This window comes from Neovison vison, chromosome 12 (assembly GCF_020171115.1).
Source record: "Neovison vison isolate M4711 chromosome 12, ASM_NN_V1, whole genome shotgun sequence".
Taxonomy (NCBI): Eukaryota; Metazoa; Chordata; class Mammalia; order Carnivora; family Mustelidae; genus Neogale; species Neogale vison.
Genome location: NC_058102.1, coordinates 137,816,153 through 137,843,202, shown reverse-complemented (window position 1 = coordinate 137,843,202; position 27,050 = coordinate 137,816,153). Strand labels below are relative to the sequence as shown.

At 52.1% G+C, this 27,050-nt stretch overlaps 1 protein-coding gene across 2 annotated transcripts in view; it reads right to left on the bottom strand.

Annotated features, from left to right (window-relative positions):
* Positions 1–464: 464 nt before the first annotated feature.
* JCAD (junctional cadherin 5 associated) overlaps positions 465–27,050 on the bottom strand; it is a 79,093-nt gene continuing 52,507 nt past the window's right edge. For both annotated transcript variants that reach the window (XM_044228931.1, XM_044228932.1), the window contains 2 exons: positions 10,296–14,059; positions 465–5,253 (listed from right to left, as the gene is read on the bottom strand). In XM_044228931.1, coding sequence (XP_044084866.1) covers positions 5,219–5,253; positions 10,296–14,059 — 3,799 coding nt within the window. In that variant the 3' untranslated portion in view covers positions 465–5,218. The remainder of the gene's footprint in view (positions 5,254–10,295; positions 14,060–27,050) is intronic.

The following is a 27,050-nucleotide window of genomic DNA, read 5'->3' as shown; positions in this document are numbered from 1 at the left end:
GCACTAAGTCCTGGATTTGCAAACCTACAAGCTCGCAGTCAAGCATTTCCCCCGTACCCTGTAAGATACAGGTCTAACTCCATGCTGCATCCATTGATGATCCAAAGTGTGGGCTTTTCTAGATGTTTGGTTCTTACATTCATGGAGTAGGAGAGGCAGATGGGGAAAACAGAGGCCAGGGAAGGGACACAGGCAGGGCCACTTGGCTAACAATGGAGCCCAAACTCAAACCCTGCCCTCAGACTGACTGTAGGTCTCTTTCCACCCTGTGGTGAGACTTTTTCGGGAGATGTGAGGGGACCTTAAACACCCAGGAAAAGTTCAGGAGACCAAGAGGCACTGGAAGTCTGTGGCCCACCCATCCCTGTGTTGGGGAACCATCGGAGCGGCCACCGGAGCAGGACCCAGTCCTGAAGGCTCACGGGGCAGCCCCTGCACCCACAGCCAAGGACAATGGACAGAGGTACTTTCATGTAAAATGTTTATTTGGAATACGTGTGCTACTGAGTGGGCCAACCATCCGGAACTAGCAAGTCTTTACATTGTGCAGAGAAACAAGAGCTCCCCAGGGACATTCATCTGGGCTTTGTTGGCATCATGACTTCTCCTCACCCATCTCCACCTCTCGCCATCTTACGGCCTCTGGTGCTGCCCGATCTGGAGGTGGCGAGCCACAGCTGGTGACTGGATGTGACCCGTCGTTGTGTCTCTTCCTGGGATCCTCTCTGCCTGCCTCCTTCTGCTTTCGTGGTGCCCAAAGAAATGATGGGCACATACAGAGCTTCTGTGGGGTTCCAGGCCTTTGTGGTCACCACACTTGGGAAGGTATCTTTGGCTCTCTTCTGTTTTGTTTTTTTTTCTTTGAGATGCCTCTGTTTAGCTTTCCTGACAGGGCCGAGCTCGAGGACTCAAATTTCAGCTGACCCAAGTGGAGAGTAACTCATCGATTTTTATAATCTGTAGGTTCCCGTTTTTCTCCCTGGCTAGGACATACGGTTTTCATTTCTAATTTCTGCCATATGCTTCTCAACTTGAACTTGCTTTTGTCTCTCTCTTGCTCCGTGACAGCGAGTGTCACATATGTGGGCCCTGCCACAGGGTGGGGTGAAGGGGAGAAGTCTCGCCCCGCTGGTGGAGCTGCAGCCCCCGCAGGCCGGGCTTCTGTATGGAGAGGGGATGGATCACCTTATGGGGTGTTCTTCCTCCTCAACCACTCCCCCCGCCCCCATCAAGGCAGTGGGATGAACGGTTGGACAGTCTGGACTTGCCTTTGGGTTCAAGTTTCAGTCACTGAGCTGAGGCCACAGAACAAGGACCTCCCTGTCTTCTGTAATAAACACAACTGCGACAGGGGCTCTCGAAAGTCAAAGCCAGGAATCTGCAGGCACTCTGCCCGCCTCTCCACACTGCTGATGAACCCAAGGACTGTTTCAATGGGCAGCTGGCTAGACCATATTGACCTTTTGAAGAGGCCTCAATCGGGACTGTAGCCTTCCCTGATTTTTTTTTTTTTTAAATAAAGTGTGAAGGCTAGAGACCTATTCTCTCTTTAACCTTTTTTTTTTTTTTTTTTTTTTAAACCATCCCCCTCCTTCTTTGCTTGGTGGGTCCCAGAGTGGGCCAGCCCACGCTCCTGGAACAGGACCTCCCAACATGCAGACTCTTAAAGGTCACTTGGAATCTGTCTCTTAAATCCTGTCCTAAGTAGCAACCCTCCTCCCACAAACAGATGTACAGAATCTGCAGTTACAAACGAAAGTAAAAACCAATGCAAAAATCCCCCAAGCCTGCAAGGCTGCAGCCGGAGACTCATGCCATCCCTCGAGCACAGATAGATCTAGTAGAAAGTGGCCTGGACACGGCGGTGACTGGTCGTGAGAACTCGGGAAACCAGGAGGGCTGCTCTGAGCCCAGCTCTTTAGAGACTGGGAGCTCGGCTGTACTGGTCACTTTCCAAGAGCTGCTAACCTGACACTAATTGTGTCCTACTTCACCAAACAAAACAAACAAAGCAAAACAGCCAAGACACACAAACACGGTCTTTGTGGCGAGGGTCACAGATGAAATGGGGGCTTCATCCTATTCTCCATCAGTCCTTTCTGCTGAGAGCTGGGAAGTAGTCGTGTCAGCAGCAGGTCGGCTGTACCCTTCCTCCTCAGGAGCCCAAAGCCAACCCGCCACCGGGGGCTGTCATCCTGCCGCTGCACAACGCGGTCAGGGTCGAGCTCCAGAGTCATCTGAGTTCACGCACTAGAACTTCCATTAACCACGACACTTCAACCAACGGTCACATAGAAAAGGTTCGACTTAGAAACTGCACTCAGATCAAAACCTTCACACGGACAAGTGTTCTGGCAGATGTAGCAGGAGCGGTGCCCCTTGCGCGGGCAGTTTCCTGCGGCCGGCAGGGACCTAAGGTTGAAAATGGTATAATGAAGATACTTGGTTTTTGGTAATTTCAAAATTTCCTTCAAAGCAAGCCAGTTAGAGCTCTATTACCAACCTGCTTTCCCTTCTGTTGTAAATCAAAAAGTACAAATACATTTCATGTGCAATTCCTCATGTAACATTGAGTCCGAATGGCCAAAGGTAGAAATTTAATTATAGTGAGCCCCAAATCAGGAAACACCAACAGTTAGCATACGTAGGAGAAAAACAATGACAAACACAGAATACGAGAACTTTTTTTTTCCAGCCACAAATAATAATGGAGAATTATATAAGCATGAGAAGTAGTAATAATAAAAGAATAATTAGCATTAAGTTCAAAACTTCTTGGGAAAGCTATTTTGGATTAGAGAACGTATTATTTACCTCAGAGTGTGCAGGCTTAAAAGTCAAATTGTCAAAGTTATCCCCCCCCCACCAACACACACACCACAAGATGTATATACAGGCTGGAATCTAGAAATTAAGGTTCAAAGTATAAATATTGATAATTTCAACTGAATTCAGAATGGTTTCAGAAAGATGGTACAATTTAGGATAGAAACTGAAAGGGTATCCTATTTTGCTTTGTGATATATGTAGGTTTAGGTTACCCTGTTTTTTCTCTTCAGGATCCTTTTCTTTCTCCTAAGGAATAAGCTAAAATTTAGTTATTTTCATTAAAAGAACTTCTTAGATGCGATCAACAAATTATAAAGGAAGTCAGGACAGCGTTCACAGACATGTATATGTGCATGCATGTGTCTCCGTGGGTAGGTCCGTCTACAAATACGTTCTCCCGTTTGCAGCTGAAGGAGGGAGGCGCACCCCACGAAGACCTCCAGGTCGCCACCTGCATTTGAGTCTACAGATGACTTGAGTGATTCACCAACTATAACAGACTGACCTCTTCCCCATTAAATGTTTCTTAGGAAAAAGTTCCCGCCACTCCAAACGCTGAGACTTGGCCCATCTCATTTGCTGGGAAAGCAAGAGCCTCCTAGAGCTTTTCACCAGAGCCAAAATCTGGAAAGAAGCAAGAGTAAGAACCAGGAGTACAGATAAGTGTATTTGAAATGACTGTTCAGTATGACTTCGATTCTGTGTGGTTTATTACAGTCCAAAGACATGAAGTTCTTATGAAATAAAGTCATATGGTACAGATAAAAACAGGCCAGTCAGAGTTGTTTTGCGGGCCAAACTGCGGACCACCCAACAGTTCACATTTTAGGAATTTGAAACGTCTAAAAATAGATAAGGTGGTTTCTCAAAGAAAAAGAGAGAGAAAGAAATGGGGAGAGAGAGTAAGAGGGAAGGAAAGAAAAGCGAGGGAAGGAGGAAGGAAAGCAACAAGAAACCGTTCAGGAAGTGTTAGCTAACAAGACACCTTACTTGGAAAGAAGGGGCAAACGCATAAAAATGCGTCAGTTTGTGCAGGCTACGGCAACAGTAAACACAGTTGAATACACAGGCCTCGTAGTAATTTTGTAATGGCATATATATAATGTCTCTGGCGCTTTTAAAATATATGCAGAGACTAATAATTAAGGATCATTCTAGACAAAAATACAATATATGGTAACGGGGCAGGGGGTGGGGGGAGGAGGAAAGTCTGCTCTCAGGGGAGAGCCCCACAGACATTCCGAGATGAAGCTGTTTTTTGGTAATTCTAGTGGATATGGCAGCAAAAAGAGTTGTAAGGGTGTTGGCTGGTTTTGAGCAAGTTATTTTCAAATATCACCACCTTACAGCTACATTTGCAAAAGCATCTTTGTGAAAAGTTCATTTTGTTAACCCTGTAAAATGTCTATACGGACATCTCTTTCTAAGACAAGAGGAAAGGAGCTGGGCTGTCAAGAGGTAAGGGATGTGTGCTTTAAAACAGACATGAACCCCTTCTGGGCTTCTCTCACACAAAGGGACACAGACTCTTAAATAAAATAATACTTCCTTAAAAATCTGCCACCTCACAATTGTTTACATCATAGAAAAATAGCATTTTTTGGTAAAAAGAAATATAGTTACTTTGTTAAAATGGTCTATTTTAAACCAGCAATTATTTTTCATACAAAGAATTTCTGAACATCCATACAGAACATAAAAATAGATAATACTGAGGGCAAAGCAGACGATGGCGTGTTTGCGAATGATCAAAGTATTTCAACGCCAGATAAAATAATACTCTGAGTACATTATGGTACAAGTTTTAATCTTTTAGGAACTTAAAAAGATATTGCTTTTATTCTCTGATGGCAAGTTACTTATAAATAGAGTTACTTGCAGCAGCAGAAGACCAGACTGATTAGAAACGGGTCGTATATACTCATCCATTTCCCCTCAACTCAAAGTGCTGGAACGCCAGGCAGCTGGCCCAAGTCCCCAACTCCTTAGCGCGAGCAGGGATGACAGGCCGTAGAGATGCAGAGGGGGATTTATGACATTCAGAGTCCTTTCAAAATCATTCACGTCTGAATTTTCACATAGAACCAGATTAACACCAAACTATTTACCAGCTTGGCTAAGTCCATCATTAAGGAGAGTTTCTGTGGCTCCTTTCTAAATATAGGTATCAACTCTTCATATTATGAAAGCAGATGGTTTCAACGGACTACGGCTTTATTTCCACAAAGTGACTCTGGAGAGATGAGGAGTTTCTTGGTGGCAGCGGGAGAGGCTGTGACCGCATACACAGGTCAACGGGCTCCAGCCGACATGGGGGCGAGACGGGCCGGCAGGCCAGACGACACCCCGTGAGGAAACTCTAGCAATCTCGGGCTTCACTGGCATCTCCTCACACCCTCTCCACTCTGCTAGGGTCATAGGAATCTGAAAAAGCAAAGCAAAAAAAAAAAAAAAAAAAAAAGGCAAAAAAAAATATTAGTGGTATATTCAATTAGTGTGTTTTCTGTTTAATCCTCAGACCACAAATAAGTATATTGAGGGAACAAAAATCCATAAGTGTAAAGTGAATGCTTAGATATTTAAACAACATTGATTTCACTGAGGAGTAAGAAACTATCATTAAAAGACTATTTTAAAAGGACACGTGTGATCATTACCTAATCACAGATGGAAACATGGCAGTTGCTTAATTTTTGAAAGTCCTTTCCTGTTGTCCACAGTGGAACAGGAGGATATCGGGAACTTGACACACAACACTGGTAAACCTGCAGGGCTACGTCTGGCTGACACTCAGGAGTTTTTTCTTTTTCTTTCTCTCTTTTCTTTCTTCTCTATCTTTCTCTCTCTTTTTGTAAATTACAACTCTAATGAAATCTTGCTTTAAAAAAATGCATCCTTGGGGGTGCCAGGGTGGCTCAGTTGGTAAAGCGTCTGCCTTCGGCTCAGGTCATGATCCCAGGGTCGCTGGAGGGAGACCTACATCGGGTTCCCCGCTCTGCTGGGAGTCTGCTTCTTCCTTTCCATCTACCCCTCCCCCTACTGCTTGTGCTCTCTCTCTCTCTCTCTCACACACACACACATAAGTAAATAAAATCTAAAAAAAAAAAAAAAAAAAAAAAAGCATCTTTTTAATCAAATGCAAGCTTGGAGACCCTGAGATCCTGACTGCGTGGCCGACAGCGAGAAGCCTCCTATCCCCGACCACCACCAGCAGCAGACAGGCCTAGGATGGACTCCTGACCGGTAACACCCTCTTCCAGGCCTGCCCACATACCCAGGTGTAGGAGCCTGGGCCACCGCACTGACCCATGCCATAGCCCACACTGGAAAATCCCAAACTGGGCCCAAGTGAGCGGGGTTTCCAAAACGGGACCCCATACGCAAGGTCATGCGGTCGGAGGGCTGTGGCCTCCTCATCCGAACCCCTCCGGACTCACAGATCTCCGCCACCCGGGTCAGCCTTGAGCTCACCTGTAGGCCTCCTACAGCCAGAATTTCCCACCAGAGCAGATCACTGTCCTGACTGTTTAAGAGAAGACGCCTAAGGGAATCTAGAAGGACTGGCACAACTTGGTAGTTACAAACACTACTGCAAAACGGTCTCTGCTCTGATCTGTCTGGGCCACTGGCCCTGACGAAAGCCATCGAGATCCTTCCCAATTTCTCCAGCATCAAGACACTCTGCCGCGCTTCCTCACACCATCTCAACTCCGCCACGACCGGGCTCCGATCCCTCTGCGACCGTGACAGCGAAGGCCCTGCGGCCAAGGCGCGCGCTCGGCCTCCAACACCGTGTGCTGCACCAGTGGCCGCGCAGCCACAAGCAGGCGGGGTGCGGGCGGGTCTGCTCCTTCCCACTTCTGACACTTGGCCGCGTGGCCTGTGACCACACAGGCTTCGGACAGCTGGGCCCGCATCTCTGTGCTCCATCAGTCTCCCGGGTGAGGATTCCGAGGGTGACCCACTTGGAGCAAAAACCTCTTTCTCTCCCGGAAAATGGGGTGGGCGGTCCTAACGGAGGACGCGGTGGGTGGGGCGCATTTTCAGAGGCCAGAGGCAGGGAAGGGGTTGAGCATCTAGAGAACGTCTAGGTCCGTATATAGGGCATGGGGCCACCCACTTCCACCGGGCAGGGGGAAACACGGCGCCACAACAGGCCTGCACCCCAGGGCCCCGCTGCCGAAGCTCGCTGCCCGGAGCCAGGCAGCTGGGAAGAGCTCTGGAGGACAACAGGCTCCTTCTGCGGATCCGGGAGGATGCGGACCCAGGAGGATGCGGACCCATAACCTCACGTTAAATTTTTCTAGAAGTTGTGTTAAAGCAAGTAAAAGGAACAGGTAAAATTAACTTCAATAATATATCTTATTTTACCAAAGAGACCCAAATTATTATCATTTCAACAGGTAACCAATATAAAAATTGAGAAATCCCCCAAAAATATTTAGACTAAGTCTTTGAACCCTGGTGTGTAGTTTCCACTTGTAGCCTGCTGTAGCCTCATTCTTGCTGAGCAGAAAGCCTGATGTGGGGCTCAATCCCAGGACCCTGGGACCATGACCTGAACAGAAGGCAGAGGTTTTAACCCACTGAGCCACCCAGGCGCCCCAAAAGGACCACCTTTTAATTGCATAAAGGTACTTGATGATACAATGGGTACTACGACACCACACAGATCACGAAGTTCTAGAAGGGCGCATGTGTGTACGCTGGGCAGGGGAATGTCACAGATATCCGTGACATAAACTTATTTTAAAATTCCAGAGCAGGGGTGCCTGGGTGGCTCAGTGGGTTAAAGCTTCTGCTGTCAGCTCAGGTCATGATCTCAGGGCCCTGGGATCGAGTCCCGCATGGGGCTCTCTGCTCAGCAGGGAGCCTGCTTCCTCCTCTCTCTCTGCCTGCCTCTCTGCCTACTTGTGATCTCTCTCTGTCAAATACATAAATACAAAAAAATCTTTAAAGTTCCAGAACAAACTCTGAATCTGAGTGGGCCGTGAACTCGGGCGCAGTGAAGGGGCTCCTGCCCACTGGGACGCTGGGCACGGGGGTGGGACGGGCACTGAGCTGATGATTCCCGTGTGCAGAACGATGAAATATACCAAGAGGAAAACAAAACCCAAGAGTTTACCAGCCAAAAAAGCAATGAGACTTTATATTAACTTGCGAAGCAACAATGAGGGAAAAAGGTAACGTGTCTCCAAGTTTGACCATCTCGATTATATGATCTGCATTCCTCTCAGAATGAGTTTGAACACGCCTGGTGACTGTCATGTGAGGGGCCGTGGAGGTTCATCTGAGCCCGGGCACATGGACGAGACCTCATGGGGTCCTGCTATGTAATTATTTAATCATGCCAGAGCGAGCTGTGTGGCACCCCAGGAGCTCTCTGCCTGTAGATCTGGGGTCATTTTATTATGTACTAAGAAATGCATCAAATGGAGAGGGAAAAAAATTCTAGTGATTGTCAGTAACTATTGTTTAAAAAAAAAAAAAAAAAAAAAGAAAGGTCTCGCAGAGCTGTTTGCCAACATAGAACTGGCATTACCTACATGTTCTCAGATACCTGTCCCACCCGCACTCGTGTGCCAAATGATCAAGCTGAAGCGGGAGGGAGTGCCTCACTGAACTAGCCGTTTTGTGTTATAAAATCCTCCCTGAAATACGTGGGCCGTGTACAAGACACAGAAACCCGGGCAAACTGGCATTTATTATTGTAGCAGGATTTGTCTCGTTTTAAAATCCTTACAGTTCTTAGGATGAGGCAGGACCGAGGGAGAAACTCATTTTAACTCACGCTTAAAAGCACGTGGGCATATTTTGGGTGGGGAAGGAGGGAGCAGGAGAGGAATTAGGTGGAAACCCGATAAATCCCAACAACTCAAAAAATGGGCCACGTAACACCTTCTTCCATCACTGGGGCAAGAGTTGCACATCCTTACCGTTGTCTTTCTTGGCAAAGACCAAACTGGTCCAGTCAGATGACCCAAGAGGGCCCCGACAAATGGGTTATTCCCAACATGTATTTTGTGGAAGCAACGGGACAGCACTCACTAATGCTCCTAACAATCATACTGTATTTGTGGGAAAATGTAAAAAGTGCCATAGGCAAGTTCTGTGGAACAAAAATTCTGGACATTTCTAGCTGAGGAATCCTGTTTTCAGGATTGAAATCCTGATTTCAAAGTAGGAAAGAGAGAAGGGGTGGAGGTGGAGCCTGACCCCATAGTGAGAGACCAGAGGGCCTGGCTCAGGACAGGGGCCCAGGGCCCTGGGTCAGCGAGGTCACACACACAAGGGCACAGTCTCCCCTTACTGTAAATAGGTCTGAATGAGGGGCGCCTGGGTGGCTCAGTGGGTTAAAGCCTCTGCCTTCAGCTCAGGTCATGATCCCAGGGTCCTGGAATGGAGCCCCACATCAGGCTTTCTGCTCAGCGGGGAGCCTGCTCCCTCCTCCCTCTCTGCCTGCCTCTCTGCCCACTTGTGATCTCTGTCAAATAAATAAATAAATTTATTAAAAAAAAAAAAAAAGGTCTGAATGAATGAGTCAAGGTCCCTTCCTGTCTGCAGTTTACAATCAGGCCTTTTGACATGTCCCTCCGCTCTTCTAGAGTTCTAGAATTAGTTCTAGAATACATCACTGCTGATTCCCCGGCCCCTGAAGAAAACGCTAGAAACAGAGACGCCTGTTTGTGGCAGCGCCGAGAGGGTGAGACTGCGTTTGGGGGAAATCCGTGTTGCTGCCACCAGGAACCCGCCCTGTGCTTTGACCTGGAGCAGCCCTGAAGGTGTTAAGGGGATGGAAGGGAGAGGCCCAAAGGCCAAAACCCTCTGTCCTGGGCTGTAGCACTCAGACCTTAGGGGGCCTCCTGGGACAGAGCTGGTGGGTGAACCTCCTAGGGTAGAGTGTTGAGAAAGTGCAAAATGCTCCTTTTATCTACTAAACCTTTTTCAAGTTTCAAAAAAGGTACGGTAGCAGAAACAGATAAAAGTGGGGGACAAAGGGTTTTGGAAGGTGCACGGTGGGACCCGGCATCACAGGCTGCGTAGCTCACATAGCTCAGGTCGTTATCTCCGGACGTCTTTCTTCATCAGGTGAATACAGAGAGTGCGGTGGCCTGGTGAAGGCTTGTCTGGGGCGAGAGCGAGACTACCCACAGGACGGCCTCCTACAAGGTTCGTCAAGGTCCGACCAAAGCGGGAACGCTCTCCTGATTTCCCTCTCCACAGTAAGAAGCCCCAAATTTGTTTCTGTAGGTAGCTGTCTATACTTGTTTGCAAAGGTCATTCCCACAAAGATACAATCCTCACAATACACACAGGATCTTGATTCTTAAGCAAAACTTCTTGATAATTCTTTGTAAAATAAAAGGAAGACTCTTTTGGTACAGTAATAACGGACAGTCTCGGGATTTTCATCACCCGCCCACCCGGGGTCTTCTGCACACCCGCCGGCTTGCCCGACCCCTCACCTGGGCACCAGAAGTCCTGCAGGACGTCCTTCTCCTCCCTCTGTGCCGACGGATGCCCATCTTCTTCCAGCGGGGAGCCGCCACTGGACACAGGGGGGCTGTTCCCGGCCTTCAGAGACACCGGGCCTCCAGGCGGCACCCGGGGGCCCCTTTCGGCCTTCAGGTCCTCGGCCTCGTCCACGGAGTCCGCGCTCCGCGAGCTCAGGAGTCTCATCCGAGACACGGAGTTCACCTCCTTCATCCTCATCAAGCGGTCAGGGTCTGCCCTCCTCGGGGGGGAGGCCAGTTTCTCTTGTAAACTTTCGATCACTTTGGAAGTGCTTCTGAGCCGCTTTTCGGAGCCTGGCACACTTGGGGTCCTTTCTACAAAATGGAACAGCGTGGACCTGAAGGGTGGTTTTGTCCCCACATCCTTGTGATTGAAGGGCTGGGGCTCCTGGGGGCTGGGCTGAGGCTCGGGGCTGGGGGCCTCGCTGGGGACGGTCCTGTCCATGCTGGAGTACTCAGAGGCCAGGGGAGCCCAACGGGCACTGTCCCTCTCCCCGACAAAGAGAGGGCTTTTGGTCCAGCCACACTTTCTCCTGCCATAAAAGGCGTCAGTAGACAGCGGGGGGTCATCCGGCGGGACTGAGCTGGACACAGACTCCTCCCTGGTGGCCTCCGGCCCGAGGGCACGCCCATCAGGCTCGGGGTGCTGGTTCTGTCCCGTTCTCCTGGTGCCTGGCAGCAGGGACTCCACGGCCACCTCGATGCCCAGGATCCTTGCAGCCCTCGCTTGAAGGGACTCATTCGGGGGGATTTCTATTGCACTCGCTTCCCCTAAAAACCCATCTAATTTCTGGGCACTCTGCTCTCGTGTGGGCGGCAGCCCCACAGACCTCAAGTCCGGCGCCGAGAGTCCTCGGGGTTTGCTGGCAAGAGAGAGCTGCGGCGGCGGGCTCCTCTCCCCTCCGGCCCCCGCCTTCCGAGGGGCTGCTGCGCTCAGCTCCGCCGAGATGGAAACGGCCGGCAGCTCCTCACCTCCCTGGGGCGGCCACAGTTCAGCCGGATCCGACGAGGGCACTGGTTTTGTGTCACTTGACCTAGAAGATGTCCCTCCGTGCAGCGGACCCGGACTGTCCGCTAGCTTGTTCGCTCTGTGCTCAACCTCCTGGTGGCCCTCCTCCACGCCCAGGCTTCTGTGCACCCACAGCGAGGCTGCACCCCTGCTGCCGCCCACTGTGGCGGGGCCCGGGGACAGCGGCGGGGCCGGGGACCAGCTGGGCTTCTGCTCGTCACTCCAGCTCTCAGACTTACTCTTCACTCTCCCCGTCCGGGCCCCGGGCTCGTCCAGCATCGGCCTCCTTCGGGGCTCCTCAGCTCTCCAGGCCCGGCTGTCTTCACCGAAGCCCCACGTCTTGTTCGGGACATCAGCGTGGACTTCGCACGGCCCCTCTGTGTCACTGTCCCCACTGCGACTGCCACTGCTGCTCTGACTGCTGTCCTCCTCCTCCTGAAGCTCCTTGTTAAAACTCTCTAGCTGGCTGATCAAGTCCCAGGGGCGCCGGCTCACCGGCTTCAGGAGAAACTGCCCGAACGGCTGCTTGCTGTTGCAGGGGCCCGTGGTCGCCCCCTTCACCACCTCGCCCCGGGGCCTGGGGCTGGTGCCGCGGCCGCGGCCGTCCACGTCGTCCTGACCCTGAGCGGGTGCTTGGTGTGTGCAGGACATAGTTCTCGAGAAAGCGCTATTGCTGGAGGGGCTCAGGGACATCTGACCTTTGAGGGCAGGGGCCTTTGGCCCCTGGTTCTGGTCTCTGGAAGCTAATGCCACGGGCACGTGAGCATCAGAGGCCACGGGGTCTGAAAATCTGGGAGTCAGTACGGCTTTGGGGGACCCTCCCGGCTTCTCGGCAGGGGGGTGTTGTGGGCTTTTGGAGTCCTCGGTGAAAGTGGTTTGTGTTTGCTGATCTCGGTACTGGTGCCCTGGCCATGAGCCAGAATACTTGAGGTCTCTGTGTTTTGCAGGGGGAATGAATCTGAGGTCATCTGTTTGTTTGCCTTCTTCTGGTTCCCCCAGATCTTGTTTCTGGAACTCTGTTCTCCCAGCCATGCTTCCTGTGAGAGCCTGTAGCTCCAGGTCGGTGGAAGACAGGCTCAGCAGACTCTGTTCTTGCAAAGCCGCGGTCTTATCGAGCCCATTCTTTTTCTCGCTGCCCTGTTTTAAGTCATTGTTGTTCGTATCTGTATCTGGCAGATGTGATTCGGATTTAACTGGGATGGAAACCAAACAAAATATCGTCTCGTTCATTTTTTTCTTTGAACTTTTCTTGGTCTGAATCCCAGTTTCAAACTTCTTGAGCTTGGTTCGAGTTTCCCAGGTACTCTCGCCCTGTGGGCTTGGGGAGGAGGCTGGGCCTTCTGTGTGTCCACGCTGGCCGCGGCCCACAGCAGGCCACTGTCCTCTTGTGGCGCCGTGGTCTCTGTGGTCAGGAAAGCCGCCGTTCTCCACATCCCTGGGGAGCTGGCCCCACGGCCACTGGGGACTGGGCTCGGCGGTGATGGAGCCGCTCACGCTGCCCGGCAGGGCCGTCGCCATCTGTGAGCTCAGGATGGCACCGTCGTGCTGACGGCGTCCGGACGCAGCTGTGGGGACCGTGCTGGGACGGGAGCTGTAGGACTTCTCCTCAACCCTTGTTTCCTGACAGAAACCCTGGGGGTGGGAGAGTTTAAAGTGTCGGATCCGCGGGTCGTCAAAGGGAATGTACAGAACAGAGCTGTCGTAAGTGGTGGTGGGCCGGGGCGGCCGAGGGGAGCTGCGGGGCGAGCGTGGGCCCACCCCATACGTGCTCCCGGCTCGCGGGGAACTGGGACGAACCTGACAACCAGAGCCGGCCAGCTCCATCGGGGCCAGCTGCTGACGGGGACCACCACACACGGGCCGGGGGGCTGGGTCGTCCCCGTAAGGGTTGGAGATGTGCTGGGGCGGCGACCGGTAGGACGGCGGAGGCACGTACACGGGCGGCTCCAAGCCGGAGTCGGACGCACCCGGCTCCAGCCGGGGCTCGTGAGTCCTGCTCAAGTAGGAGATGCACAGGTCTGCCTGCTGACTGTCCGGAGAGTCGCTCTGCTCCACTGCCACCCGCGTGTGCTGGTGAGTGCTGTAGGAGGGGGGCTTGAGGGGCCGCCCGAACTTAGGCCGGGGTAAAGGGGCCGAGGAGGCGCTCTTCTCGGGGTTCCTTGTGGATTCCAAATTTGGTGCACAATTTGGGGGATAAAATGGCATTTTAGGAACACCTGGAAAATGCCCATCGTTTAACGGAATGGGAATGTCCATGCAACTCAGGCTCTCGGGCGAAAGAACCCTGGGCAGGGACTGGGACTTCCCTTTGCTCTGGGAATTCAGGGCTCGCCCTCCTTGCAGGAATGGGTACAGATCTTGAAACAATTTCTCCCCGTCACCATCAGACATCTGCCGCCCTAATTTCCTTGGCTGATTCCAGCTCTCAAGGCTGATATTCTGCCACTTGGCAGGTCCCTCCACTCTTAGCTCTTCTTCCCAAACCGCCTTCTTCGTCACGTTCTCTGTCCTTCCTCCAACTTCCCACGGACTCTCCCTCATGGGGACGGGCAGACTGTGCGCCTGGGCCATTCCTCTGTCCTCCAGATCTTCTCGGTCCCTTGGCCCCAGCACGCCACTGACCTCCTCTCCCCTTCTTCTCCGGTAGGTGTGGTGGGGAGCAGGCTGGGGCTGAGAGGACCCCCTTAGCGCGGGCTGATGATGAAACCTACAAAACAAAGAGGCACGGAAGTTATACCCGGGGAGGAACCACACACAAGAATCATGTCCTTCTCTGCTTCTGTGTCTGGTGATCCAAGTCAAACTCAGGTCAGTACTTCTGCAAAATATCTTCCCAACCAGAGTACTTACAGACTTTAAGGAGAGCATGGCCCACTAACTATGGCCAGACGGCAGCCGTGAGTTTTTGCCTCCAGGGGCCTAGGAGTGGCAGCAACAGGCTGCCCACAAGAACATCCGGATGTTGGTGGTACTTGAGAAGTCAAGGCTCTTAGAACTCTTAAGTGCCTAAGGGAACAAGGGTCAGCTGGAGAGTGGTATTCCTCCAAGTGTGCTCACGGGCCACCGGGAGTCCCTTTCCTGCTGCATCCTGACCACTGAGCTCTCCTGGGAGTCCGTCTGGGAACCTGCTTCTCAGAACCCTACCCTAGGGCAGTGGTTCTTAACTGCAGTATGGGCAGGAATCGTGAGAAAGGGTGGCTCAGGCCCAGACTGCCGGGTCCCGTTCCCAGTTTCTGATTCAGCAGTTCTGGGCGGGACTCCGCAGAACTGTAATTCTAACACGTTGCCAAGCGATGGGGTCCCAGGCACCCCACTCTGAGAACCATCGCAGCCAGTCGCTGTGAACCATGACCGCACGTTGGAATCCGGAGGGACTTCCCAAGTCCTGAGGCCCACACATAGCCCGGCTCTGTCACATCAGAGACTGAGAGGCGGGAGGCAGACCTGGCAGTGGGGTCTCTCCAGGCACCCCACAGCCCCAGCGTGCAGTCTGAGAGAGAACCACGGCTTCAACAGAGTTCCCGTAACTTCCCTGGTGGCAGGAAGCCCCCAGTGGTCTCATTAAACACATACGTTACCAAGTCTCTCGGGTAAAAAGTTCCCACTCGGGAGGTCTGTTCAGGGTCTGTGCCCACAGGTGGTGTGGGAAACACTGCTCGCGCGACTTGGAGATGCACCAGGAGAAGGGGGGCTCTGTCCGTGGGGCAGGAGCCCCGGGCAGGTAGGAGATGGCAGCAGCCGGTGCCATCCTGCTACCAGCTCGCCCCCCCACCCCGTCACCTGGCCGCATGGCAGAGTTTCCTTGAGAGCCCCCCGTCTGGCCAGCGGGATGACATTGCAGCACCCCCTCACGAGGTTCCAGCACGCACTGGAGTTCGGAATCACTGCTCCAGCGCAGCTGAAGAAGAGGTCTGCACAGCACCGTGGCCCGGCGCAGAGACGGTCACCGGCGGCTATGAGTGACCGGGGGCCGCGAGGCTCACTTCTCCAAACTGCGGAGAAACCATCAGCCTGAAGGCAGCGTGGCCCGCGCAACTGCTCTGATTAACAGACAATGCTCCGACTCCCAAACCACTGTTCGTTTTTGAAATTATAAAAGCAATATGCATGTGTTGTCAAAAACCTGGAAAAATAGAGTACAAAAGGCAAAAATTGCTTGTCATCCTTCTACCCAGCAAGTTATTTTGGATATATACCGAGTCTGGATGTGGGTGAGGATGTGGATTTTCGAAGAGCCCTGTTCCCTGCTAGGGATCTGTTTGTGCGGACACTTCCCTGCACGCACAGTGCAGACAGCCGCGGACACCTACGTGGCTATTAACCATGTGCCCAGTCCACGCCAAGTGCCTTCTGTCCATTAATGCACCAGCACCCCTGAGACGGGAACTGCTGTCCTTCCCACCGGACAGAGGAGGAAACGGAGGCACAGAAGGTAAGTAACTTAACACTAACATGCACTCGGGCACTTATGCTGTGTCAGGCACTGTGCGGAAGATGCCGAACGAACTAGATTTCCACTGTTCTCTCTCCCTTTTACAGGTAAGGAAACGGAGGCACAGAGAGGTTCAACATCTCTCCCAAGTTGCACAGCTTGTGAGGAGTAGGGACAGCTTCAAAGACAGTTAAGTGTGACCCAAATAAAGCCCATTCAGGAAGCCACTCCGTTTCACTTCTTCCAACGTAATGCAAAATTCCTCAAGTGCCTAATTTTAGCAGATGAAGTATCGCGTCAGATCCCTTTAACCACTGTTGGGCCTCTCTGGAGGACATTCTGAAATGCTCTGAGGAATGCTGTTGTCGCAAACACTAATCAGGTCTCAGCTTGGAATAAGTCCTGAGAAAAGGAATTAGTAGACTGGGGGCATTATGTTATCTATATCGTCAAATCGGCCCTTACATCCATGGTTCCAACGGACTCTCCCCTCCGTAGTGCCAGGAGAGCTTATCCTGCTGAACCTTTCTCATCTCTGGTCATTCAAATTAAATTGTTTCCTTGTTCGGTAAGTGGAAATAACTTCTGATTGGTTTTAATTTGCATTTCTTTGGTTACTAGTGAGCTTAGCTGTTCCCCCCCCCCCAACGTGCTCAGGTATCATTTGTGGTTTCGAAGGCTTCCTACAACGAAGACTTCCTACAACACAGCCCACTTTTCGGCCGACAGACAGTGGCGTGAGGATGGTGGGAACGCGGGGAGCTCTGGAGCCGCTGGTTCTGGGCAACAGCAGGTGAAGGCCTGGGCGGGGGCTGTGGGGGAGCAGCTGCCAGGGACGGGCAGGCAGAGGCTGCGGTTTGGCGGGGGCCCGGGTGGTGAATGACTAATACACATCTACGAGCATCACCATCGTTAACACAGGCATACCTCGCTTTACTGTGCTTTGCAGACTTGTTTACAAACTAAGCGTTCAAGTTTTCGGGGGAAGAAGTCGTGCAGACGGGGCGGCAACAGCAAGAGAACAAGAAGTAGGAGAAGAGCCTGGAGATAGGGCTGAATCACTGCCGTCTGGTGAGGACCCATGAACGGGTGAGGCGTCGCTTTTTATGGACGAACAAAGAAAGCGGTTTCTGGAGGTGGAGCCCACTCCCGGGGAAGAGGCTGTGGAGACCCGTGCAAGCACAACAGAGGACTTAGAACCCTACAGACGCTGCGCTGAGAGGCACAGGCCTTGAGAGGGTTCAGTCCAAGAGTGGGAGAAGTCCTGCGGGGGGTCCCATGCTGCCAGAGAGCATCGCCTCTCACAGAGAAAGCGTTCACGAAAGGGAGAGGCGACCGGTGTGGCTGTCACTGCTGTCTCTTATTTTAAGAAATGGCCACAGCCACCCCACTTCAGCAGGTACCAACCTCCAGGCAAGATCCTCCTCCAGCAAAAGGATGATTTCGCTGAAACCTCAGATGGTGGTTAGTGTTTTTTAGGAATATTTTAATTTTCTGTTTCGTTAAGTAATCTCTACACCCCACATGGGGCTCGAACTCACGACCCCGAGAGCAAAAGTCGCATGTTCCACCAAGGGAGCCAGCCAGGTGCCCCCATTTAGCAATATTTTAAATCAAGTCACGTGCTCTGCTTGTTTAGACAAAACGCTATTGCACACGTAAGAGACCATGGTGTGGTGTGCGCGCGACTTTAATACGTGTTGGGAAACCCTGAGACCCCTGATGGAGCCCGCGCTGTCCCCAGGCACACGGCCAGCAGTGCGGGAGCAGGAATGCTACTTCGGAATTACTTCTTTTGCCTCAAGTCCTGCTCCCACCCCCGTTCCAGATAACTTCTCCGGCAGCCGCTTAAAGCAAAACTGAGCTACGGGTTGAAGACGTAGAAAATACGCAAAATCGATTCGAGATAAAGCATCTGCACGGAGCAGCCCGAGTGCTTCTGCGCGGGCCCTTCATACGGAGCGGCGGCTGTCCTGACACTGGGCCTGGCTGGAGGCCGGCTTCTTGGTCTGCTTTTGTTGCTACTGAAATCTTGTTCCGAGCCCTTAGGATTTGAATGCTTAGCAGGACCTTCTTGGGGCAGGTTCCACAGGGACCTGGCAGGGTGGAAGCCATCGCCACCATGAGCTCTGGAGGCCGCAGGCCCTTCCCTCAGGAAGTCCTCTGGGACAGCCCGCCTATCACGGATGTCCTGAGAAACAGCAGAAGACGAACGGACTCTGGGGTCTCAGACTCCATGCACAGCCCAAGGGCAAGACTTAAACTCAATACGAAGTGACAATTGTCACGGACCCAATTTAGAGAGAGTGAAGAATCTCTTTTGCCCCCGTTCTTCAGCTTTGTAACCACACGGCTTTAATAAGCACCGCGCCTACTCCTTCCAGTCCTGTGACCGTTTTCCTAGGGCACATGACTTTATGAAAAAAACCACATTGTGTGGCTTTCGCTCATTTTCTCAATGGATAATCTGGCTTCTCAGTAAAAGTGTGGGGCGCTTAAGTGCCGAGAGGTGGCCGGGACCCCAAGGTGCTATTTGCCTATGGACGTACCGAGAGCACGACCAGAAGACAAATAAAGGAGGACATAAATAGGGCAAGAACACAGATCCTAATTACCTCCACGATGTATGTAGTCCCTTTTCTACCCCACCTAAAAAGGTGATGTTGTATCACCCTAACTTTGTCAAAACTGCCCTATCTAACCAATCAAAATGGCTAAGCAGGGCGCCTGGGTGGCTCAGTGGGTTAAGCCGCTGCCTTCGGCTCAGGTCATGATCTCAGGGTCCTGGGATCGAGTCCCGCATCGGGCTCTCTGCTCAGCAGGGAGCCTGCTTCCTCCTTTCTCTCTCTGCCTGCCTCTCTGCCTACTTGTAATCTCTCTCTGTCAAATAAATGAATAAAAAATCTTTAAAAAAAAATGGCTAAGCATTCTGGATTCGACTTTTTCTATTTGTACAAGACACCCAAGTCCTAATTTAAGGTAAATCTGGGAAATATTAATAAGGTCATCTGGGAAATATTAATAATATGTATAATAGAAAATGCTAAAGAGCCTATTTCACAAACATCTGCCCTATACCCAAGATGAGCCTGACTCTGACAGGTTCAAGTGGACCCCACTTAGGGGCAGTTCTGGTCAGTTTCTCCCTCAGACAACTTATCAAGCATGGGTATCTATGGGCTTTGATATCTGATGTCCATTCTCTGCATGGCTTCAGGGCCAAGAACAGATTTTCTCATACCTTCGAGGAAATGAGATGCGATCAAATTTTTCTTTTTTAAAAAAATGAGAGCTAATAATTTACATCTTAAAAAAGTTAACAATGAGACGTTTTACAAAAACAAGCTGAACACATTAATACAGGGTGGGAAAAAAAGATAAGAAAAACAAAGTGGAATGTGAGAACTCAAATAAATTGTGTGGCCAAGTTCAAAGAGACAAGCAGGGTCTTTCTACGGAGCCCCTGGGAAAGCAGGACAGAGGTGAGACCAGACGTTATACTTGCTAACAGCCCCACCCCTTATCATAGAGAAGAGACCTCATGTCAGCCAAACAACGGATAAAAACTGTTTGGAAAGTATCTGAAAGGTGAACACGTGAGAAACAACATGTCCAAAGGAAAAGAGGCAAGCGCATTCACTTCATATATAAAAGCTAACGATGAAAAAAGTTAGGAGACATTTCTATTAGTGCTCATGACTCATTTTCAACCACAACAGAAAATACTGTCCTCCTTAAAAAAAAAAAAGCCTCCTCGTAACGGCAGTATGGCACGTGACTTGGAACCATGGTTTCACACGCTCCGGGACCATCTTCTCTGTGGACCCAGGTCCTCAGGAGCTGTACCCATTATCATCCAGGCACACGAGAGCCGAGCTCTGTGTCGATACTGTCGATACTCCTGCACGAACAAGATCCTGAACCTGGTTCCCCGGGGGGCAGCCCCCGGGGTCTGGCCAACTGTGCTTCCTGCTGGAGGTCCAGGTGGAGGGCGGCAGGCTCCACCGACTCGGACTCTGGGTCCCGTGAGCTCTTCCAGTTGGCAAGCCTGCCGGTCTAGCAGACGCAGGTGCTGCCGACCGCCCTCCCACCCTACCGGTCACATCCTACAGGACATGGGGGACAGTCGTGGCACTCAGCCAACGCTTTTCCTTCAGAAGCCACTCCCTATTCCAGCTGGGCCCATCTGACCCCGACGCACAATCTGAGCATAAAGGCCACTTAAAGAACCCCCCACTCCTCGAAGGGAAAGCTCTCTCCGTCCAGACTGGCAGAGGCGTCGGGCCATCCCTTCAGAGTGATTCAGACTCACCAGTCCCCGTGTGAGATGTCTGACATGCTTCTGTGACCGGTCAGCCGTCTACTGCTGTGGAATTTGCCCTCGATGCCCTCCGGGCCTGGAAGCCTGCAGTTTCATTTCTCAGCGTGCCTCGGTATACTCAATGCGCTATACTGTGGAAACCACCCGCCGATCCAGGGCAATAAAGAGGGGATTTAAGAAATGGGGGAACAGGAGGGCAAGAGAAGATTAAGACTCACATATGGAGGGCAGCCTAAAAATCGGAGAAGATAAGGCGGCTCTGGACACGTTATGGATCAATATCACTGTCGAGCAAAAATTCAATCTGAACAAGAATTGTTACTTGTACTTACTACCGGTTACTCGCCACATCTGATCAATCCCCTAGCTTCGGGAAGACGACAGAGCAGAGGGCAGAGAGGAACTGGTGGCTGTGGTCAGGCCAGAAGGAGCCCAGTGAACCTGGGTCCGCCCCCAGGGAGGGTCAGGGCTGCGGCGCCCATACCCCGCTACAGGGAGCATGGCTGGCTTTGGGCTTCTCCGGGCACCAGCAGGGAGGGCGCGCCAGCGCCCTGAGGGGAGCCCGAGCACCTGGTCAGGACACCGGGCTTCCCCGCCTGTGCCTTCCGCGACATCACTTCCCTTCGCTGTGTCTATGATTCTTTATTTCCACTCAAGGGATGGGGACAGTTCCTTCCTAAGTTTCCTGGGAGGGCTTAATGAGAAAATACATTTAAACTGTTTGGTGAAGCGTCTGACACAATAAGCCCTCGGTTTTTTTTTTTTTTTTAAACAAGTATTACTATTATTAACCCAATTAAAATAAATTCTCCGCAGCGACGATCATTTTGAAAATTCTTTTCCTCGTGGCGTCCGAGGAAGGAGGTAAGCGGCACAAAGGAAAGAGAGAACTGAGTGTTTGTCTTATGTGGTGATTATTTTAGATCGGTATTGTCTTTTCTGAGTCCTAATCAATGGGCCTTCACAATAACAGGAAATGATGATAGAGCCGACTGTCATAACAAGGCTCCACCCCTCCGGGGACGGCTGGTCTCTAAGGAAGAAGCTACACCCGCTTCCACAATGATCGTGGAGAACCAACCAATATTTAGTTTATGAAAACAAAGCAGGAAGAGCAATCTCTGATCCACTTTTTTGCATGTAACACCAACAGGTGAGGCAGACCCCGAATTTTCATGTTTTCTCTGTAATAAAGGCAAAGCTCTACCGTGAAAATGTCTTCACCGGTGCATGCAGTCTCCACAATGTCGCCGTCCACAATGAGGAAAACCAGCCCTAGTCTCTGGCTTCTCCCCCACGATCCTGTCACCACGCACAAGGACATGCAAGGAGCGCTCTCCATGCCTCAGAGGCTAAGCTTAGAGCAGTGCCCAGGGGGGAAGCCAGCCCCTGAGGAAGGTCAACCTGAGCCAGAAGGGGCTCGAAGGAATGAGTCCGCTCTCTGCGTAGACAGACGAGGACACTGCCCTCCATCAAGTACAACAAGTACACGTGAGTGCGTCCACTCCACTCTGGTCTCAGGCTCTCTGACCCTTCTCAAGAGCTCAAAGGTATCATCATCTCCGAAACAAAGTGAGCCAGAACTGCAGACGCGCTCAAGGCTCTGTTTTGGACCCACGTTTCATCTCCTCACCACTCAGTGCTTCTCACCTGGGTATCTGCTGGCTTCCCTCACGGACCCAGTTTTCTGTGGAAGAAGGAACTCAACTCAATTCCCCTGACGAGGGCCCGGCTACCCGGGCCGGTGAAGCTCTAGGCTGTGCTGTTGGAATCTCCCCGTTAGCTCTGGGGGCACCTCTCATCCTCATGGCTGATCTTCCAGAAGTCTCACGTTTAAAGGATCTAACCTGCTTCTTGTCGGGAAGCCCTGGTAGCAGGAAAGCCACGTGAGAAGGTGTGTGGTGGGACCGGCTGCAGCTGTGTCTGGATGGTGGCAGCGCTTAACAGCCAGAACAAGGCACCTCAAGAGGAGGGTTTACCAGAAAGACAATGGGAAACACAGGGGGTCAGAATCTTCCGTGTGTGCCCATGAGCTCCTCGGCTCAAACAATTCGGACTTTCCTCTGTGAAGAGGTCAGGATACCACCACCCAATAATTAGGAAATGAAGCAAGCAACTCAAAGACAAATAATGTCTGTGGAAATACAATTTTGTGAAGAAAAAGAGATACATGGAAACAGATGTTAAACTTGAGGCCTTCCTTTTTGGAAAACCATTATGAGCAGGCGATGTCTTGAGAGAAGCCTGAAAGGCCTCTGAGAAGTGACTGTTTACCACACCCATTAGCCCTATCGAGCACGGATGTTGGCTGATCAAATGGAAGCCTCCTCAGATGAGGCCCGACCACATCAGAGCCCCGTCTAGATGGTGCGCCTCTCCTGAGCGACGCCTGTCGCTGATGACAAGATGTAATTGCTAGTTATTCTCGTGGTGAGCTAACACACAGCTTTACCAGAATTCCTGGGGCCACGCAGAGAAGAACCTGCTATGGTATGACTTTCAGATCCAAACTCCTGCTATGTTAAGTTATTTTACAGCTTCCTCTGATTATGGTCTTTCAGCGGAAACATAGTAAGGAAACCGGGAATGCCTGATAACGGCCTTTTACATATTTTAAAGGTAGCTAAGTATTATTCAGTAACGGCTACTTACATCTTAAGCCTGCAGTTTCCTCCACGTATAGATAACAGCTCGCTCTTGCCCTGTGCCCGCTTCCTCTGTTCTCTCCTTAATCTCGCTGCGTGCACGTGCTGACAAGCCAGCCTCGGAACAACACAGGACGTGCACCAGTAGCTCAACTTCGTGCAAACTGATGAACTAAACAGTACTTCTCATCATAATCTTTGAACACTGATGCAACCGTGAGCTTTCGGAAGCATCCCTTCCATACTGCTGGCGGGGAGGACACAGGCGCCACACATGATGCACTTGAGAAATTATCTGTTGTCAGTTATACGGCAAAAATGGGGACCTGCTAAAAATCCAGCACCAACTCCTTTGGTACACAGAATGCTATCTGGAGTTCTACGACAGCCACGGTCTTCCAGCTATGGATGTGTCAATCCTGCAGCGACATCTGAAGGGGCCCACGAGGTTTTCCCTGTACCATGTGAGCAGCTTTGGTGCAAAGCCTGCAGCTGGCTCCTTCTCACCACCTGCTAAGCCTGCTAAGCGAGACCACTCAGGAGTGGTTAGCCTCAAGGGAAGCGCTCGGAGTATCTGACTTAAGGGGGAAACGCCAAGGATGTGGAGTTACTAAATGAATGACGTGTGAAAAGAGCACGTTTCGGGACCCATGCTCGGCAGCCCTCTCCCTCATCCACAGCCCCTTGATGGAGGGTGGGCAAAGATCACATAGCCACCTCCGGTCACCCCTCCTCCCTGTCCACCTTCCCTTCCCTACCCAGCCCCTGCTCCCCGTCCTGCTGATGGGATAGGGCTGAGACGTGCTAACCAAAGCCCAAGCCTGACCACTGAGTCCTTCTCTCAAAAACTGAAGAGGCCCGGGCAGGAGTCATGAGCTGCGTCTGGAGCTAAAGCACCGTGTAGAAGCAGCAGCAGACGTAAGTCACCGTGAGTCAAAGTTCCTGGCGAGTAGGGGCTGCCGGTGACAGGAATCGGCTCCTCTGCAGAGGAGGGAGCAAAAGCACGGGGAGATGCAAGCCTGGCAACAACGGGGGACAGAGAGGGAAGTCGCCCAGGGGAACAACTCACAACCCCAAGGAAGGTCGACTGACTACCAACCTTGGTCCCAGGTTTCTCATGCCCACATCGGTTAGGCCCTGCTCGTCGTGTTCCTCCCGGTGGGCGCTCCCGAGACTCCCCGTGATACAGCAGCTCGTCCCTCACCACCGGAGTGGGCTGGGGTCTTGCCCCCGCAGAATCTACAAAGGAAGGAAACTTTCCCCGCCAAGGCTATTCAGCCTCTTGGGAGTTGTGCTGCGTCCGTGTCTGTTCCTTCCTTTCCCTTCCTCCCTTTTTGTCCCCCAAGAGGTGGTTGTGTGGACAAAGCCACAGAAACTGCCATCTCGGCTGCTCAGCCTGGAAAGTCAGTGCCCCTTCTTTCCACAACGGAACCTTCCCAAGCCAGCCCCGCCCAGATCCTCTCCCTAGGAAAAACCTTCTCTACTTCCCATCCAGTCTTATCCCAATGTTCCGAAACACTCAGCATTTCCACAACCACCTTGGCACGGGAGTACTAGGCTTCATCGGATTTATTTAAAATTTTTTCTTGAGTGTTAATAAATACAAAATTCCTTAATAGCAGTCAGCAAAACCAGAGATGAATTCGCAATGGTGTCAGCTTTTGCGAAGCGGACAGTCCTAGGGACCAGAAGACAGAGCTGGCAGAACATCCCAGGGGGAGCTGCAGAAGTCCTCAAACCGATAGGAGGGGCTGCCGGTGGGAGCTAGGGAGGGGGGCTCTGGGTGCACCCAGGTGGGGCTTGGTGCACTGGGAGCACACGGCAGTGTGCCCAGGAGAGGGCAAGGGTCTGGGGCTTGGAGGAGGAGCGGCTCTATGGGCCGCTCCAGAGCTGGGGGATGATGTCGCAGACAAAAGGGACCAACGAAGGGACTTCAAAGCTTACACCAGCCCTAACACGCACAGAACACACACAATGGAGCTTTGGAAAGCGGCCGCTGTCTTCTCACTGATCTGGATGCCTGTGTACAAGGAAGAAGTGACTCGGTCCTATCTCCACGCCCAGCACAAGCGTTTCTGAGCGAGCCAGCGGGTCCCTCCCCTCCCCACACAACACGGCTGCCAGTCCCCTCTCATCCTGGGGGCACGGTATCACCTGATCTGGGAACAGTGCCAGCCGGTAGAGCAGCCCCTTCGGCACGCTGGGAAACACGCACACCGCACGTTGGAAAATCGAGTCAAGATTCCAGATGTGAGGGCTGTGTTTGTTTTGGTTTGTTTTCTTAATTGAACTGGATCTAAGCAGCCCTTACCTAAGGAACTCTGCTGGAAGACAAAGTTAATTCCTGAAGAAAGACCGAAGTGCCAGCATGCCCACCACCAATCCTGATGTTCCCGGTGCGCCCCCGACACCCGACGACAGCGCCCTTACGAGGCACACAGGGCGGCAGCTCTGCGCACGCACATCTCCTCTGGGTGCCACTGCGTGTGCTCCTTGGACAGCCCCCCAGAAAGCAAAGGGACGCGGCTGTGCTCCGAGAGCCACTGCACATCCGCGCATGCCGGGGGGAGGGCAGAGGATGAGGAAGCGAGTGAGGACAGCCCACCCCTGGGCTCACGGAATCCCGCGCCCGTCCTGGATGGTGCAGGCCTCACGTGGGCAGCGCCTGTCCCGGCCCGACGCTGCTAACCATGCGGCCGCCTCCAGCCTGCCCGGCAGCCCAGAGCCTGGGGACTGAGCCAGGCATCAACCACCCTGGCACCGAGTGGCCCTTATGGAGTCACCAACATGCACTGGCCTTCGTGTCCTTTGGCTATAAAAGAAGGACACCGCTAACCTGCCATCCTACCAGAATGAAACAAACACACCTCTTCTGGCCCCTGAGGCCTTTCCAACCACTCTGACCACCCTCTTCTCCAGGGAGGCCCTAGGGTATGGAGGACCGGCCTGGGGTGTGGGGATACACTCTAGGGCCAACCTCACCTCACCCGAGAGAGGTACCACCAGAAGAGGAGGCCCTCCGGAGGCTTCATTGTCTGCTGGCTTGGGGTTGGGGGCCCACTGGCCCCTCCAGGCCCGGAGACCAGCTCCGCAGCATCACCGTGTGGGACAGGCACGCAGCAGCAAGACCTCAGCTGCCCGGGTCCAGACCGAAGGCTGGGACTTGGCAGAGGACCACTCATTCATCCAGATTCAGAATTCACAGAAGCCGAAGTATTGTTGGGTTTTCTTTTTCTTCAACTTCCAGGCTTTAACTGCTAGCACTTATTTATTTCCTCTTGAGGCGCTATTTTTTTTGTTGTTGTTTCCTGAGAAGGAATTCTCCTGCCTACCTTTCTGTTCACTTTTCTGTTTGCCTCCTGTTTCCAGCTCTGTATAAGCTACTAAAGAAAGAAAGCACCTTTTCAATTCAACCCAGGAAGCCTTGCAGCTGGTCTCCGAGCTCTGGGCACTGGCATGGAGTTTTGCAAATGTGTATGCATATTCTCTTTTTACCAGATAAGGCAAGTTTCCATCTGAAAGCTACCCTACATGTCACAAGTTAATCAGCCAACCTCAGAAATGGGCAGAAATGGCCAGATCTGTCGAGAACTGGGTGTCAAGACATCCAGTGCCACCAAAAGCTACCCGTCTGAGCACTTTACTCAGGACAGAAGGAAAGGCTGCCTGTGGGTCCCATTATGCCCGCCGGCCTGGAGGCTGGGCTGTGAGCACTGGTAGTCCTCAGCAGCCTGTCAGCACAGAGGGACGAGAAAAGTCCTGAGGAGGCTGTGGACGAGGCTGGGAGACACACAGCCCAACCAGAATTCGAGAGGAGATTTTACTGACCCCATACTCTCATCTCCTAGGCGGAGGGAGACCCGCACAGCCAACCAGGTCCCTCTGCAGGGATTCTGCCGCCTCGACTTGTTACAGTTGTTACAATGGTGGCAGAAAGAACTGAATCCCTGAGCACACATTACACACACTGCGTATGCAGGACTGCAACAAGCTCTCTGGCAGACACACGGGAAGGGGCAGACAAGGTGGAGAGCATCAGTGCCCTGAGATCCCAGGTAGAAGGTACAGACACATTCAGCACAAAGCTAGAGGACTGAAAGCAGCACAGAATCTGGCACAAGTCTGCGTAGTGGTAACTTAGGCGGCCCTGTCTCCGCCAGCTCATCCGTAAGCAGCCTCTCCCCAAATCCAGGGCGGGCAGGTTCTTCCGGGCATGGGGCTGAAAGGAGACAGAAGCCCAAGGCCGTAGTGGACACGAGTGTGAGACTGAAGGGCAAGTTAAAGAAAACATCTTCAGGTC